We start from the raw sequence: 18,317 nt of genomic DNA on the forward strand, positions 1-18,317 counted from the left end.
CCAGAGGGACAAGCATCATTGGCTGGGATGTCTATGATGTGTGTTGCCAGTGGTTGGAGGAACAGCCTACTTCTACAAAACAAACAAAGATACAAAACAGCCTCATTAATTTATAGCCTCGTTACTGAAGCTCAGCGCGAGATATTCCCTTGGAATTAAACAAATACTAACTACTACTGTACTACCACAACAAACACCAACTGTATGTCAAATGAGTAAAAACATCAAAACTGTCAGGTTAAAAGGGAAATTGCCTTTTGATAGATCAGTGGCTCTTAGCAGGTCCATAAGCTCATTTTCATTTTTTTATAGACTTACATTTCAAATTGTGTCCCAAAATGAAGAGAAACAGAGGTTTATACTATCCACTTCCAGTACATCATCCAAATAAAAATAATAAACATGTTTTGACATTTGGCCACAACATCACAATTCAGTATCCAAATATTACAAATATCACAAGGCAATGAAAGATTTGACTACTTGCAAACATCTTACATATCATTATACAAAAATCATTATAGAACCAAACCTAATATGAGTGCTGTGAGCCACAGGCAGATAACTGAAGGTTAGTGAAGATGCGTTAAACCTCACAGCTGAGCACCAGCGAGAGTGAGATGTGGGTGGAAAGTCACCTCTCTCGTTCTCTCTCTGGTGGGTGGACGAGAAAGACGTTGCAGAACATTCGTTGATTTTCAAATCTGTCATAACAAAGTACCTATTGCCCCATACCTGCAACACGACCATATACACCTTGAGATGCTTATCCTGACCTCACAAACATCTCAAGAAACAAGAAAGCAAAGGAAACTGTAAAGTGACTTTAAGAATCCACGTAACAAGTCTGCAAAATTACTAAAACTAGCTCTTAAAGGATCTATTTAGAGCATCTTATATCATAAACGCCCACAAATCCTGCTTAGGCATGACAGCGCAGCTCTCTTTATGCTTAACAAACACAGAGAGAGATTTGTGGCATCCTTTAATAAGTGAATCAAAAGGCCTGGCACCATGGGGATCAAGCCAAGCGTATTCTTTGAAATGATGTACATTATGTCTACAGATGGAGTTCGGTAGATTTTTATCCTCTTTCACACACACACACACACACGCACACACACACACACGCACACACACGCACGCACACACACACACACACACGCACACACGCACACGGTACTTCACCAAGTGCTGACTCAAGCAGCTGAATTGAGCCACAATTCTGACATGGTCACTTTACAAATTAAATTAGTTCACCCAAAAAATCATTTATTCACCCTCAAGTTGTTACAAACCTGTATAAATGACTTTGTTTAGCTGAACACAGAGAAAGATATTTGAAGCGATCTTCAGTTCTGGGACATCATTCTCCATGGTAGAAAAAATGAAATGGTAGTCAAAGGTGCCCCAGAACTGTTTGCTTTCCTAAATTCTTCAAAATATCTCATTCTGTGCAAAAAAATACAATAATCGTCCCTACTAGTCAATGATGTCCCAACACTGTCCTAATATCTTTCTTTGTGTTCAACTAAAAGAAATGTATACAGATTTGGAACAAAGTAAATGATGACAGAATTTTCATTTTTGGGTGAACTATCCCTTTAAGCAATATCTCTTCAACACATAATGAACATCTGGGGTGTTTTTTGCTACTTTTAATGGCATTTTTGACTTGAAGGGACAGCTCACCCAAAAATGAAGATTTGGTCATCATTTATTCACCCTCATGTCATTCCAACCTAACTGTTCTTTAAAATATCTCAACTTGTGTTCTCCACATGAAAGAAATGCATACAGGTTTGGAATATATTTTTGGGTGAACTATCGCTATGCACGAAACCCTCAGTATCATAACAATACGCTAAAATCCACAGAACATTAATGAACAAAGAGCCAAGAGAATAAAAAACTAAAATCACTTGGCTGTTTCTAAAACATACTGTATAGAACATATATATAGTGCACATCAACACCTGGTGTCTCTCGCCCTGACAGCCATCTGCTCAGCCTGTGAAACAGTAAGGGAGGGGAAGACATAAAAAGAAGAGAAAGTGAGGAAAGAGATGATGTGAGAAAAGAGTGAGAACTTCAGACCCTGAGAGAGAGACAGAACGGCCCTTATCTTTATGTTAGCATTTCTCATAATCAAGCCTGTGCTGATGAAGTCAAGCCACAAAAGACATTTGATCAAACGCAGACTTGCAAAAAAACTGCGATAAAACGTGTCCCACAACAAATGTTTAACATCAGTCACAACTGTCGGAACCAACCATGCATTTTGTAACGATGTACATTTCGTAAGCAGTTTTAAATAGACCTGAAGGCAGCTTGAAAGACATTTTGGATTTTAAATGTTTAGACAATGGAAAACTGCAAATATTATGATTGGTCTATTACAAAACCACACTGATATGATCATCATGAAGTGATGATTTAAAGGGATATTTCACTACCAAATCAAATTTCCCCATGTTTTACTCACCCTCAAGACATCCTAACTGAATATGGTTTTCTTCTTGAAGAATAATGCAGTCGGAGTTATAACACCACGTATCTTTTTACTTCCAAGCGGTAGAATGGGAGTGAATAGGTGTTGACTTTTTGAAGCTCCAAAAAGTGCATCCATCGATCAAATAACCGTGGGCTTAACAAAGGTCTTCTGAAGCGAATCGATGCGTTTGTTTGAGAGAAATATCCATTTTGACAACGATATTAACGATCAATTAACATCAAAAAGTCAACACCCATTCACTCCCATTCTACCGCTTGGAAGTAAAATGATACGTGGTATTATAACTTCGACTGCATTATTCTTCAAGATTCATATTCAGTTAGGATGCCACATGGGGAATTTTGGTTTGTTAGTGAAATTTCCCTTTAACAGCAAGGTATGTATTCATCAGAAAGGTACCATTTCACAACAAAAACTTCACAACTTTTTTTTAATTACACATGAAGCTTTTCTATTGCTTTTGCTATCAACATGTGTAAAAGTGCTTAAAGCGGCCGTGCAACGCTGTTTCACGCATTCGGAGTTATTTACGATGTTAAACGTGTTGTCATCTCATGCTTGACATGGTCAACTTGTCAAAAAACGAGTTGGACGTATGGCGTAGTATTTCTGTGCTCGATACACTCCCCCAGCGTTCGTAAGTTTTTTTCGAACATGAAAATCCGTTTCGTAACAACTTTTCTTAGTCTCTTATTGGACAATTCTCCCGGAAAAGCACGCAGCACGCTTCAACCAAGGACAGCGGGAGAAGGAGCATGCGCACAAGTCACTTTCACTTGCGTGCAGGAGAGAGTGAGAGCACTACGTTCACGAAGTTCAGCTGTATATGTTTGTTCACTGCATTTGGGTGATGAATGTTATATAAACGGTGGATATAACGCTGGATTTGGAGATCGTTTGAATCTGATAGATAGAGCCGCCCCAGCGCTAAAAGATGCCGGACATGAACCGCATGCGGTAAGTGAAACTGATGTCCCTCCCACACGCGTCGTATGTTTTCTGAAATAATCATACAGCTGTATCTGTCTTTTATAAATGTGATCAAACTAAAGACTCCACAGATATTTGAAGGGTGCGATACTATTCTGTAAATACTGTAAAGATTAACATGAGATATGCGGAAACTGTCTGAGATACGACCACTTTAAAAGCTACAAATATCAACATGTCCCCACAATCTCTATTTATACGCCAAGCTAACAAGGTTCATGTGCCGCCCCACACACACTTTCCGGATCATTTATACACCTCTGCTTAGCTCATTATTAATCTGCTCTTATGACAGGTAAACAACATTTGAATTACTAACCTAAACAGATGGATTTGCTGCTTTAATATAGCACATAAAATACCAACTTATGATGTAAGATATGGAAGTACAATGCTATAAAGACTCTTCCAGGGTAAGTGGGGGCAAACTGTTTTTGAAGGACTGTGATATTATATAATGGCATGAGAGTGAAAAGACAGTAGAGAGAAATGAAGTCCTTGGCTTCTCTGACAGTAGATAAAGAGGTCTGGGATGGTCATTGTGTGGAGACAGAACACAGCACTGGCAACCACTTAAGACTCCGACAAACATTGTTCTTGACCATAAAAGAGGGAGAAAGATAAAGAGAGAGGATAGACAGGGGACATGAGGAGACGGGGGAATGAGAGAGGTTCTGAGGGCATGAATGCGTGTCTTCATGTCTATTTTTAAGATGGGCGTCTGATCAGCTAGGCCCAGCGGCACGCCTGGTTCCTGATCCACATTTGAGTTCTTTAGCGTGCGAGTAAAATCTCATGCTTGATATAGCAAATTCATTTACATTTATGCATTAGCAATTTATTTATACAAAGCAGTTTCCTATCTGGTGGTTTGGTTCATCCAGAATAAAACTGTCTTTAAAGATGCAATCCGTAACTTTTGACTCTCTATTGCCATCTCTGTTTAAAACAAAACTGCAGGTTACTTTATGTACGTTTCTTAACATGGGTTATGTTTATATTAGGGCTGGGCAATGTGTTTTAAAAAAAAATCGATAATCGACTTTAAAATCATCGCGATATCCGATAATATCAAGTGTGTTTGACTTCATGCAACGTTGCGCAGACGATCGGCATGCTGATGTCATACAGTACGCTGATGTCAAATGCCGATCAATCTGCGGATAAATGTTTTATAAACATTGCGTTTGATGACATGATTCCATTTCATTATAATGAATTCGACGCGTTAGACGTAATTCATAAAATTGATTTATTACGATTACTGCTTGTTCAGTAAATATATACAGTACATGACAATATATACGTGACACTTTGTCCACAAGACTGTGTTGTTATGGTTTCTACGGCAGTAAAAGCGGAAACCGAGGGTAATGCCAGAGACTGTGTTATTAGGCAGATGCAAGGTCTGGAGAAAGTAAATATTTTACTGCAAAAAAGTTACAAACTGCACCTTTAACTTTAATTGAGAGACTACAAGGAATAAATGTTCTTTCCCAATTTAATTTGTCACAGCACAGTACAATTGAAATGAACGAGTTAACAACACAAAAAACAACTCCAACCATTTACTAGTAGATCAATAATGAACATCCAGATCTATAGATGCTTCCCTCTGCGGAGGACGTCTGATGAAATCTAACCTTGCTTTCTGGAGGAGTGGAAAGGAGGAGGAAAGAACAGCAGCACATATAATGAACGGAAGAGAATGACCGGCGTGGGAGAAGGAGAGAGAGAAAACAGTGGAGGAAGAGAAGCATGAAAGATCATGAGCGGAGGAGAGGAGGGGGACAGTCAAACGCTGAGTTGTTTGAAAGCTGATGGACGGAGAGAACGAGGAAGAGAAAGACAGAACAGCAAGGACGGTGAAGTCAATGAGTAAGAAAGAATGACAAATGTGGGAGGCAGAGATCTCCATCGTTTACATTCTGCATATTGCAGCCATCTGTCTTTCCTGAGACAGTCCACCATATCTTTTACATCATAACAACCATTGCCATGACGATAAACCTGCCCGGCAACAGCTAACATAACAAGCTCCAGCTTTTTTCGCACCTAATCCCTAAAATAGCCAGAAAACACGCAGCAGAGTAAGCCAAAGAGAAAAACCTTCACAGTTGTCCTCCAGTTGTAAAACCAAAGGAGAAGGTGATGGAGAACTGCAGGATTTATCATTGAATCAAACCAGTGCTGCCGATGCATCACTCGGATTCGTCAGACATCACATGCAATGACAGCAAAGCAACCAAAAATTTGGAATTATCATTTCAATGCTTAAAATAATTCCGTCATCATTTACTCATCCTCATGTCATTCCAAATCTGTATGACTTTCTGTCTTCTGCAGAGCACAAAAGATGTTTTAAAGAATGCTGGTAACCAGACAACACTGGCCCCCATAGACTTCATTACATTTCTCAAAATATCTTCTTTTGTGCTCCACAGAAGAAAGAGTCCCATACAGGTTTGGAATGACACGAGGATGAATAAATAATGAAAAAAATGTTATTTATGGGTGAATTCTCTATTTAAGGGAACCCGAATACATAATTGACATTTATTAACTCATACTTGCTTTTTGTCTTAAAAGTCTTCATTTAGCTAATACCAAATGAGCCATCAAAACTGCCTCCACCAGCACTGAGATCTAAGCAAAAATGATCTCCACATTAGCAAAATATAATCTCTCCACTATTGGACAACCAGACATGCCTTGGAAGCACATATCACCCTGCTGACAAGACCAGCTTACACCAGCATGAACTTCTAAGCTAGCTCACACTGGCTTATAATGATGTACACTATACTGTTCTAGCTTTGAAAAGCAAAGATATTCTGAATAATGCCTCTTTATTGTATTCAGTGAAGGAGAACTAAACAAGCAGTCAATCACTACTCAAAGAAAACACTTTAAAGGATAGTTCACCCAAAAATGAAAATTCTTTCATCATTTCAAACCTGTTTGACTTTCACAAAAGAAGATATTTTAAAGAATGTTGGTAACCAAACAATGGTGGCACCCATGGACACAAAACCAATGGAAGTCAATGGGTATCGCCGTTGTTCTGTTACCAACATTCTTCAAAATATCTTCTTCTGTGTTCTGCGTTCAGCAGAAGAAAGAAAGTCATACAGGTTTAAAATGACAAGAGGGTGAGGATGGATTTTTCATTTTTGGGTGAACTATCCCTTTAAGTAACAGTAGATGTCTCACAAATACAAATACACTGCAGATAGACATACAGCGTAATTTAAAACAGCACAAATGTTAATATCAGCTTAACCCAACAAACATCCATCCGTCAAAAACCGTCTAGTAATTTAATACTAAATACACCATAATAATCTTTAATGATGACTGCATCACACTATAAGGGCTATCCTGAGCATCCGCGAGCGTGCTGCAGTGGCCATTTTTAGATTTATCACCAATCAATACTGGAACAGGTGGATCATATGACAGCCCAACACAGACACTGCAGCTAAAAACAGCAACACAGTCGGAAACCGAGCAGCGTTTCAGCACAAATGACTTAAAACTACTGCTCTGAAACACTCCCGGCTACTTCATGGCCTTCCCCGTCTGAAACATCAAGGACAAAAGACCCAGCGACTACACACATCGTGGAAACACATCAGACAAACCGAACAGGAATCAATGAGGCATAGATCCCCAGTGGACCTGCCACGCATCTGACGCCAGGTCAAACCCAACCACATCGGTTAGACAACGGACCGAAGAAGAGCGATTCTAACCAGTGGCACGCAACGACAGGGTTCCAGGAAAGAGGAGCACAATACTCCTTTGTTATTTTTCCAAGAACGTCAGAAACAACTAATCTGCAAGAGCCTTCAATGTGACTCCTTGTGGCTTTAGATCATCCGCTGACACTTGCACATACCCGAGCGCTCGTCCCCCATCCGACGCGGACCCTCGTGTTTGGGTGCATCGCGGCCCGAGAGGCGGTGACGTCTCGCTAATTATGTCAGTCAGACTTAAATAATGCATAAGCATCTATTTTAACCACCCTCATATCAGACCGCAAAAAAGAGGCAGGCCGGAACGCTTCACAATGACATAAACACCCCCATTCGCAGTCGACAGTCAAAGCTGCACATTTCCTTTCATTAGGGTTCCACAATCACAGATTAATCCTTCTAGGCAATTCCACAGCTTCTCTCTCAACACATCGCTCAGTCTGAGAAGAAAACACAATGAAATATCACAATAACCTGATGCCATTCACATACCGTCTGACTTCTTTGGATGCATTGGGTCTCCGGCACACAGAGAGAAAAATCACATGCAGAGTGAGTGTGCAGATGGGCTTCTTCTTTGTGTGTTGAATGTGATGCTAAATTAAAGGAACTCTAAAATCACACACACATTCACTCGCACGCATGTATGTTACAAACGCTGCCGCACTCGCGAGCAGCTTCAGAGCCTTGAGAATGGAAAGCAGGGTGGGTCACTGAATCACTGCAGGTGAGAAAATAAAAGCGGAAACGAAAGAGACCAGGAGGTGCACTGCATCGGATTTCTTAACAACACAAAAATCGAACACACACGGATGCATGCATGCATGCACGCACACATGCATGCATGCACAAGGGCTGGACACACCGCGAACACAGCACACGCTAGCTCGATGTCATTCGCACCCTCACAGAAAGACAGAAATGGAAGAGATGTGGAAATGCAGCTCACCGGTTACGTCCCGTTTTCTGCTCGATTCAGCACATTTTCCCTGGCAGCCTCCACGATGCACCGGCTACATCCCCTCCTCCCGTGCGCTCTCCTCTTTTCGCTCACTCTCCCACTTCCTTGCGATTTATTTAATTATTTCTCCCCCCTCCCTTCTGTTCTGTCGCTCTCTGCGTGCGGCTGTCCTTGTGTAGGCTGCCTCCTCGACGGACGGATGGATGGAGGGATGCTTTGACCAGGAACGGGCGGCTCGGTTGGGAAGCTTAATTGAGATGGGCGGCACAAACAAAAGGAGGGAGTTCCCGCAACACAGACTGATATTTCGCTACGGTGCCTGTCTGTGCTCTGCTCTCATCGCCTCTCTCTATTATTCCTCTCCCTCACCCTGTCTCTCTCTCTCTCTCTCTCATCCCTTGGTCTGGGTGTAGCTGTGTCCCTTGAGAGCCGGTGGCAAACAGCTGAGGGGATGGGTGGAAAACATGGAGTGGATTCAGAAACTTCAGGGTGGATGGAGAAAGAGCTCAGTGTATGGTGAATGGGGAGGAGGTTACTTTGGAGAGGATGAGAAATGGGGGTTGGCATGTCTGGTAATGGCAAGGGTTGATTGCTAAGTAGCGGTCATTACGATAATAACAAGCCCACACGTTTTGGCACCAGAATCCTCCATCATCATTTGTGCTACATAAAGGAATGACACATTAAATCACACAGAATCTTAAAGAGAGCTGTGCTATTACTTATGCATTCCTTAGCAACCAAAGCAATTCCCTGGCAACCGCTCTTCACAGATATTTACAACATGGCCCTTTTAAAAAATGAACCATCCCAACCAAAAATGAAAGTTCTCATAATAATCAATAACTGCAAATCTGATTGGTTCTTTCATGTTTGAAGACCAATGAGATTTCAATGTAAATATTTATTAAAACGAGATAAATTTAGTTTTTTTGTTTTTCATTTCACTAAATATGCTTAAAATATTAATTGTTTCGCTTCAAAAGACAATTTATTTAATAATGATATATGTGCTTTTTGGAGTTTTAGTGACCAATATTTAAAGTGACAGAGTGACAGATACTTTAGAATTTTCATTTTTGGGTGAACGATTCCTTTTATTTTGGATTTATTTAAATGAAAGAAAAAATTTGGGAGCAATATTTTAGAAAAATTAATTAGTGCAATGATTAGTCAATGTAAAGACGAGACAGCAACAGCAACAACAAATGAAGAGTTTGGTTCCAAAAAGAGATAACTTAAAATGTTTTCAAAAATCATTTTGTTTATTGTGCATTCCAATTAATATCAATCAAACTGCAATTGGTTTCAATAACAACAAAAAATGCGGCTAACTAACACAATAAAACACAATAAAAACACAATATCATAATAAAAAATATGCTTTTTGAAAATTTTTAAAAACAGAGTAATCTCATTTTGAAACCAAACTGTGTACAATTAAATATTAATATAAATTTATATTAACGTAGCCACTAGCCAGACCGATAAGGAAACACAGACCAGAAGTTAACTTAGGGCAAAGTTTGCACATTCAATGAAACTGTCTAGTGTCACTAATTCTCTGAAAGAATGTTTTTTTATGCAAATCATACTACCAAAGATATCAGGAAAACCATGATTCTATTAACAGGACCTGTCCTACACACCCCAGCAGAGGTCTGGAGGAGGAGTGTACACGCTGTATATAGAAGATATGTGACCCTGGTCCACAAAACCAGTCATAGCACAGCATAAAGTATATTTGTACAACAATACATTGTATGGGTCAAAATTATGCATTTTTCTTTTATGGCAAAAATCATCACGATATTAAGTAATTCCATGAAGATATTATGCAAATTTTCAACCGTAAATATATCAAAACTTTATTTTTGTGAGTGGATGCAGCAAAATCACGAACAATAATGGCCAGAAACACGCCTACAAACTTCACTCGCTGCTGCCCTCTTTGAAAATGACCCACTCAAGTTTGGAATCTAAGTAAAGCTTAGAATTTCAGCTTTCAGGTTCATCTACGCTCCACAACATCATCACAGCGGTGCGCCAATAGAGAGCATTAAAACAAACCTGTTTCTTCTTAGCAATGGCCTGCTACAGCACCTCTGCTGGACAACTTTAAAGGCGATTTTCTCAATATTTTGATATTATATCATATTCCAGATTTTCTAATAGTTGTATCTGGACCAAATATTATCCTATCCTAACAAACCATACATCAATGGAAAGCTTATTTATTCGGCTTTCAGGTGTTGTATAAATCTCAATAATAAAAAATGACCCTTTTGTGGTCCCGGTCACATATGTATCTAAAGATATATGACTCAAACTGACTCTCAACTCTCATAGCATGATAAAAGCTACATCAAAGGAGCAGTCCTCTTGATCTGATCATTTAAAGAAACAGGTCACCCCGAAATATCAGAACGATTAGAAGCACATATTGAAACTCTGCATCTAATTGGTTCACTGAACATGTGCATCTTTTTAAGCATTATGTTTGTCCACTGTCCAGTCAGCATACACACACATACTTAACACACCAAAGGAGAATACTAACAAGGCTTTAACAAACTACCGTGAAACAGAATGGGAAAAAAGCACTTATTATTATTATTATTGAGGCAGATTGTATGCCAATAAAAGCGTATAATTCCTTGTCATACAACGTGTATGAGAACAGCTCTGGGTTACTGAGCTTTCACGCACAACATGAATATCTGCCCTTGCATACCAATGAGCCCAGACCAATTTGTGGGCTGTTGAACCCGAGGCCTTAAAGGGATACTTCACCCAAAAATGAAACTTCTGTCATCATTTACTCACCTTCGAGTTGTTCCAAATGTGTATACATTTCTTTGTTCTGATGAACACGGAGAAAGATATTTGGAAGAATGCTTATAACCAAACAGATCTCAACACCCGTTGACTACCATGGTAGGAAAAAAACAATGGTAGTCAAAAGTGCCCCAGAACTGTTTGCTGTCCTACATTCTTCAAAATATCTTCTTTTGTGTTCAACAGAACACGGGTTCTGAGTGTTGAGATCTGTTTGGTTCTCTGTGTTCATCAGAACAAAGACATTTATACACATTGGGAACAACTCGAAGGCGAGTAAATGACAGAATTTTCATTTTTGGGTGATGTATCTCACTTTAAGACTGTCAAACGGTTAAAGAGTTACTCTCATTACTCGTTCAACTAGGCACATCACAACTGCTGCCATGCACAACAAAGGTGAAAAACGAACGTGGACAGAAGTGAGAGAGAAAGACATTTTGCGATTCAACTCTTCTCGCAAGTTATTACATATTGCCAATCAAGAAGAGACTGTTATTTACCATCTGCACGCTGACATTATATGTAGATCTCTAAATTAGGTTATAACATAAACTTTGATTGTTTTAAATAATAATTGCTATAAAGTAATCCCCAAATTTGCCCCTAAACTATAGCTAATTACATACAGTACATAAAAACAAAGAAATTTACATTTATCTATACATAGCGCAAAGTTGCACACACAAATATGTAACATTGTAATGAATTTTTATAATTTAATTTGACTCAAAATCACTTAAGCATATGAGGACAGCTGCAAATATACACAAGCGTGTACCACTGTCAAGAATGAGTGCAATTTCATACCACTTTTAGCAAAGGCAGTCATGTACAAGAAACTGACTCAGCAGTTCAGCTCTGTCTGGCCCTCGAGACAGCACATTAACACAGAATTACTGTGCAGTTACCTGCCCCAATGAGAGACACCATATCCCTTACCACTACAGCTAAAAACCGAACGTGAAGCCACTTTTAAAGTAATAACCAAACTGTGACCCTGCATTCACACGGGGCGTTAACGCTTGAAGGAGGGCGTGTCTGAAGCGTGGCCGACGCGATCGCCTGCATTGCCCTTCAAAAGTTGAGAAACTTTCAACTTCTGCCGCGAGCAACGCCAGTGATGCGACGCAGACGGACCCACAATTCAGTTCGGCAACGCATGACATCACCCATTCGTAGTAAATAAGAAGCGTTAATGCTGACGCCCCGTGTGAATGTACCGTAATAAATATGGAAAGATTCGGCCATGTTGTTGAGCTGTTCAAACGAAACATATAAACGCAAACCGATGTCATAACAAACCTGTATGACTTCCTTTCTTCTGCAGAACACAAACAATATTTTAAATAACTTCGGCAACCATATAACATTAGCCCCATTGGCGTTCATTGTACGGACACACAACCACTAAGATATTTCTCAACATATCTTCTTTGTGTTTCACAGAAGAAAAAGGTACACTGGAAAAAGATACAAGCACATTTTTGCCAAAGATCAGGAACAACCTTTGACAAGTACCATTTGTGCTATGACATGCTTGAATGACATCAAGGATAACCAAGAACTAAAATATCGACAGAGGGTGGACAACTGACCTGAGACACAAAGCAATTACTAAGCAACCACACAAAAAGCCAGCAGCATACCATAGCAACGGCCCGGCAACGCCAATAGGGTTAAGTAATATTCGCTTTACAGAAAATCTTTACTATATACATATTTTCTGTATTGAATCACTGTAGCAAACAGATTGATGTCATTAAACCAGACCAGCACTACACTGAGAAAAGCTAAATGTAGCAGGACTCATAATGATCACATGTCATGAACTATGATGAACACTTACTATCTTCTCCTGGGCACGGCATACCTGGTCTTTCAGGAATGCTAGGGAACACTGAGAAAGAGAGAGAGAGAGAGAGAGAGAGAGAGAGAGAGAGAGAGAGAGAGAGAGAGAGAGAGAGTTTTCAGTCCAGAGGTTTAATCTATTTATAGACTAGGATGCATGAGGACAGCAGACTTTTATTAAAAGCTTTAGCCACTCAGTGTAAACATTACAATTTGAATGTTGTGATAGATACCATGTAGGAGGAGCCCAGATCTCTGGTTCCGGCAATAGATGCGGAATGCTTCTTCCAGCTCCATCTGAGAGGAGATGGTACACGGGTCCCCTTAAACAAAGTGAAATGATGTAAACAGCCACTCAACCCAATCAGTGCCAACTGTCTTAAAGTCTTCAAATCTTAGCAACACAAATTAAGTCTGCATTAATCACCAGCCCTGAATGCCAGACAAAGTTCAAAGGTCATACATACCTTCATCATCAATCCATTTGAGCGTTATTGGCCGTTCTCTGCGGACCCCGCACATCTCTCTCACCTCCTCACACAACTCTGTGTACGTCATTGCTGAGTCCAGGTCAGAGATCAGCATGTCCCTATAGAAACACATAGACATTTAATACAGAAATCATCTTCATACAGATTGGAGAGCTGTTCTGACTAGGGTGACCACCCATCACGCTTTGCGTTGTACCGCACAGCATTTTCACCCCTTGTCCCGCACGTCGCATATTGAGAAAATGTCCCGCATTTTCATCAGTCTGTTGGTTTATAGTTGTCACATTAAGAAACGCATTATTTAATCCGAAACGCACATGAGTCGCTTGTTTGCGCCATTGTTTATTTAACTATTTAACAGCGCAGTGTCCAACAAGCTCATACAAACGCAATTATTTTTTAAAGCCTGACTTTTATCCAATGTATGAGAAGAAGGCAGTGATTTCAGTCATCAAGAGGCTGCGACGTCTGTCAGTAGATCGGGTGGCGATCCTCCCATGTCAACTTGCCGAATAAAAAGTCACTAAAACATCGTAAATTGTGTGGCTTTGAAACTGTGTTTAGCCTATAGGTTGTGGTTAGCGTATTAAAATAAAACTTATTTGCAAATCATGAAATGCATTATTTAACAATAATACATTTTAAAAGAGAAACTCTTTTTCATTATTTGTTTGTTCTTTATTCCTTTAGTTTTCACTCTTTGAGAAGATCTTCAAAGTGTACAACATGATAACTCTGCGCCTGACCTCTGTGCTCAAAATTTAAAGAGACAGTGAACCTTCAATTAAAATCGCCAATAAAATTGTTTTATGTTATATGATACATTTTATATATGCCTTAATTATGTTGTAGTTGGAATGGACTAAATAACAAATTATTTTTATAAGCTAAAAAAATGATATAAAAATATTTTCATTCTGTTATTATATCATAGTTTTGTGCAATTTCAATGTTGTCCCACATTGTCCCACACAAACAAATAACCTGTCCCACATTTGGATTGTTGGGTGGTGGTCACTCTAGTTCTGACCCACTTCAGCATGATGAGATTTATTTGGTTGCATTATTACTATTATTATTTAAATATCAATCATCAATCAATAAGTATTTTAATTGATTAAAGGTCCAGTGTATGAGGTGAGGTTGCGAATTGCATCCAATGGCTCACTCCACCCCTCCCTTTCAAAGCACTACGGTGGCTGACACAGCGGTAAGATGCCGTCACGTTTTCGCTTCTTTGCCGAAGGAGATAACATGCTTATGAAACGCGTTTTGTAGAGCAGTTTGTCCATTTAGGGCTACTGTAGAAACAACACAGTCAATTCCATGTAAGGGGATAGATAGAAAAGCTCATTCTAAGATAATAAAAACATGACGCTTCATTATGCAAGGTCTTTATGCACCTCTGAAGACATAGTTATGTCTTTATATTGCATTTCTGTCAATGAATAGAGCCTAAAAAAATTACACATTGGACCATTAATATAGTTTCATGTGTCAGAATAAATTTACTCACAAACAATAAATCCTCAATAGTCTTTTCATTAAACATTTGCATAAATGGCTTCTGCATTTCTAAACAAACCATGTATCAGTCACATGAGCTCTAGATCTGGCTTTAAAGAAAGAAGCCAAAGCAAAACAAGCCACATCTGTCTGGATACACAAGAGACTTTTCTTTCCATCCCTAGTACACAGCTGCCTGGTCTGGTGGTCCCTGCCCCACTTTCACACTACATACTGGAAAAAGAGCCAAGTACAAAAAACAACCTCAGTTTCAGGGTACAACAAAGTGCATAGTGCTTACTGCTTCCTAAACAACATTACTAAGAAATGATTAAATGACCTTAAAATGCTCTCGGTGGCACTAATGTGTGTGTTTTTAACATAATCTCACATAGCTTTCTTCAGGGCTTAATTGCTATTTCCAAACCTTAAAGGGATAGTTCACCCAAAAATGAAAATTCTGTCACCACTCACCCTCTTGTCATTTTAAACATGTATGACATTCTTTCTGACACAGAACACAAAAGAAGATATTCTGAAAAATGTTGTTAACCAAAAGGTATCTGCACCAATTGACTTGCACTGGTTAAGTGTCCATGCAATAGAAGTGAATGGGTGTCGATTACCAACTTTCTTCTAAATATCTTCTTTCGTGTTCTGTGGAAGAAAGTCATACAGGTTTGAAATGACAACAGGGTGAGTAAATGATGACACAATTTTCATTTTTTGGGTGAACTATCACTTCAAAGATCAGCCAGTTTGTATGAACTCTCTTCTCTGAAAATATTTGTTTTATTAGACTAGTCGGTTCTTCAATTCATTTTAAGCATTATTATAAATCACACACACAAAAAAACACAGCTATCATTACAAAAAACACTTGTTTTTTTATATAAAAAGCTACACACCAAACACAGAATATTTAGAGCATTTTAAGACATAATGGGGCGGTTTCCCATTCTGGGATTATTTTAAACCAGGACTAGGCCTTAGTTTAATTAGACAATTTAAGTAGTTTTAGCAAACATGCCTTACAAAAAAACATTACTGTGCATTTTAAAACAGCACAAAGGCACTGATGTATTTTACGTTTTATATGTCAGTGCAGGTTGTTTTCAGTTTGGACAGCTCTTACATTTATTTTAATCTAGGACTAGTCTAATTTCTGTCCGGGAAACCAGCCCTTTAAGTCTATATTTTTTACAAACCAGTCCCCAAACCACTGGTTAAGAGACCCGGCTGACAGCTGAAGAAAAATGTGACGCATGACAATCCCATATATTATGCATGTCTGTTTACTGCTGAGAAGATTCTGTAGCAGCTTGGCCCTCAGCAGGGAAACCATCATCATGAATCCATCATCTGCCACCCAGCCCTCATGCCCCCCCATCTCCGACACCCACATGGCTGGCACTAAAGCCAGGGGTGAAAAGATCTCCCACCGCACGACTCTAGGCAGATAAATGTTAGGAGTCCCTTAAGCAGCTTCTGGTAAGGCCTGATGTAACCAAAGAGAAAGATTAAATTCCAGAGCAAGCCATGTGAAACATTTCTGATTAACTGTAATAAGTGAAAACCATCCCTGAGGACGTCAGCAGTTAAATAAAGTCATTTCAGAGGTGTTCATTTCTCACTCCATATTAAAGCAGAGAACGATGGTACAATATGAATAGACAGAAAACCATAAGCTTGTTATTAATACTAAAGAAAAGCATATTTCTGATTCTCTTTAAAGTGATAGTTTACCCAAAAACCAACTTTCTTCAAAATATCTTCTTTTGTGTTCTGCAGAAGAAAAAAGTCATTCAGGTTTGAATGACATGAGGGTGAGTTAATGATGACAGAATTTTCCTTTTTGGGTGAACTATCCCTTTAAGCTGGATTTGGAAGTCATCACCCATGCATTTGGCATCTGACACAGCATCATCATCACAACTCAAACATTTGACAAAGGTGTGACCCAGAAGAACACGCGGTGAAATCACAGCACAAAATAATAAACTCCTCTTAAAACAGTGAGATGACATTGAGCAGAAATTCATCAGCACCAAAAGACCTCATGAAAAATGATGTCAGCAGTATTAAAAAAGTGCATTCACTAATTTTAAAGAGACAGTCCACCCAAAACCTAAACATTCTGCTATGAATTACTCATCCTCCTCATTATTCCAAACCCATATGACTACGAGGTGTATGAGGGTGAGTAAATGAAACAGAATTTTTAAAGCAGCATGCAAGAGTTATCATATCATAAATATTATCATATTTTCTCATTTAATCATACAGAGGGTTGGCTCTGATAAATTTTTTATAAAACAGCTTCTGGAACTCTGATGAAGTCCAGACCACTCCGTTCCAGAAAAAACATTCACAATAAATACACATGTGTGACCTGACTTATTTCTGTCACGTACTGTAGAAACAACCCAAGTCACTTGGAATGAGCAGACCGCTCGTGAGTCGTGAACAATTTTGGGTAGCAGATGTACTTCACATGTGCAGGATGAATCATAAGGAACACACCCTGCTGTAAACGCTTGTTTCTCATCGAGATGCCAGACCGAACTATAAAACCAACCGGGAATGGTAAAAAAGCCCCTGAAAACCCTTACAAAAGAAATGGAGCTTTCATTCACAAATCCTAGCTCTCCTATGACTCAAATTGTATCACATACAAAAATCTGCTGCCGCAAAGTCAGGAATTTTGTGTGTGGTAAAACAGCTTGCAATATCTGTAACGCTTGCCCAGCATTACAAACCATTTTAGTTTTTTGTCCGTTCAAAAATCTACAGTGCTGATAAACGTGACACTTCAGGTGACTCAAGAGGTCAACAATGTTGACTATCAAGCAATTTCCTTCTATGTGATGAGCTACACTATATAAAACCACATCATCTCTCATTTGATTGCTCAACGCTGAAACATCTTGGACCGAAACCCTAAGGTCTAAGCTCAAATCAAAACAGCTCCCGGAATCTCCACGAAATAAAGAGCTATTATTGAGGCTTATGACTGGTTGCTAGGCAACTGCCTGCTCAGGTCTCAGCCAGATACCCAGATCTTTCCTGCTTGGTGCTAACTTCCTCCCAAATATTTTTAGAAGTGGGAATCACCAAAGCTTTCAAAACACTCAGAAGGACGACCCAAATTCGGAGGGCTCCTTTAAATGAGAGAGGGAATTCACACTTCCAGAGACAATGAGGAACTAGATCTGTGCTCAACTTCCCATGTACATTCGCCTGCACTACGTCAGGTGATTGTGCTCTCGATTCAAAGGTCTATGTACACCCTTTTAGTGTGATTGACATGGCCTTGAATGATGTAAATATGCAGATATTAAAGCAGTCCAAGAAAGAGCTATGTTGTCCATTAACTCATCCTTTTATCAACATAACGCAATTTACAA

At 39.3% G+C, this 18,317-nt stretch overlaps 1 protein-coding gene across 2 annotated transcripts in view; it reads right to left on the bottom strand.

Annotated features, from left to right (window-relative positions):
• prkcz (protein kinase C, zeta) overlaps positions 1-18,317 on the bottom strand; it is an 80,694-nt gene that overhangs the window by 60,541 nt on the left and 1,836 nt on the right. Inside the window, exons 2-4 of one of the 2 annotated variants that reach the window (XM_057357625.1) lie at positions 13,381-13,502; positions 13,147-13,236; positions 12,912-12,962 (exon numbers count right to left, since the gene is read on the bottom strand). In XM_057357625.1, the coding sequence (XP_057213608.1) occupies positions 12,912-12,962; positions 13,147-13,236; positions 13,381-13,502 (263 nt within the window). Of the gene's footprint in view, positions 1-7,755; positions 8,139-12,911; positions 12,963-13,146; positions 13,237-13,380; positions 13,503-18,317 lie in introns of those variants that run through there. The other variant, XM_057357628.1, reaches the window with a different exon arrangement.

Source organism: Triplophysa rosa, linkage group LG17 (assembly GCF_024868665.1).
Source record: "Triplophysa rosa linkage group LG17, Trosa_1v2, whole genome shotgun sequence".
NCBI classification, from domain to species: domain Eukaryota; kingdom Metazoa; phylum Chordata; class Actinopteri; order Cypriniformes; family Nemacheilidae; genus Triplophysa; species Triplophysa rosa.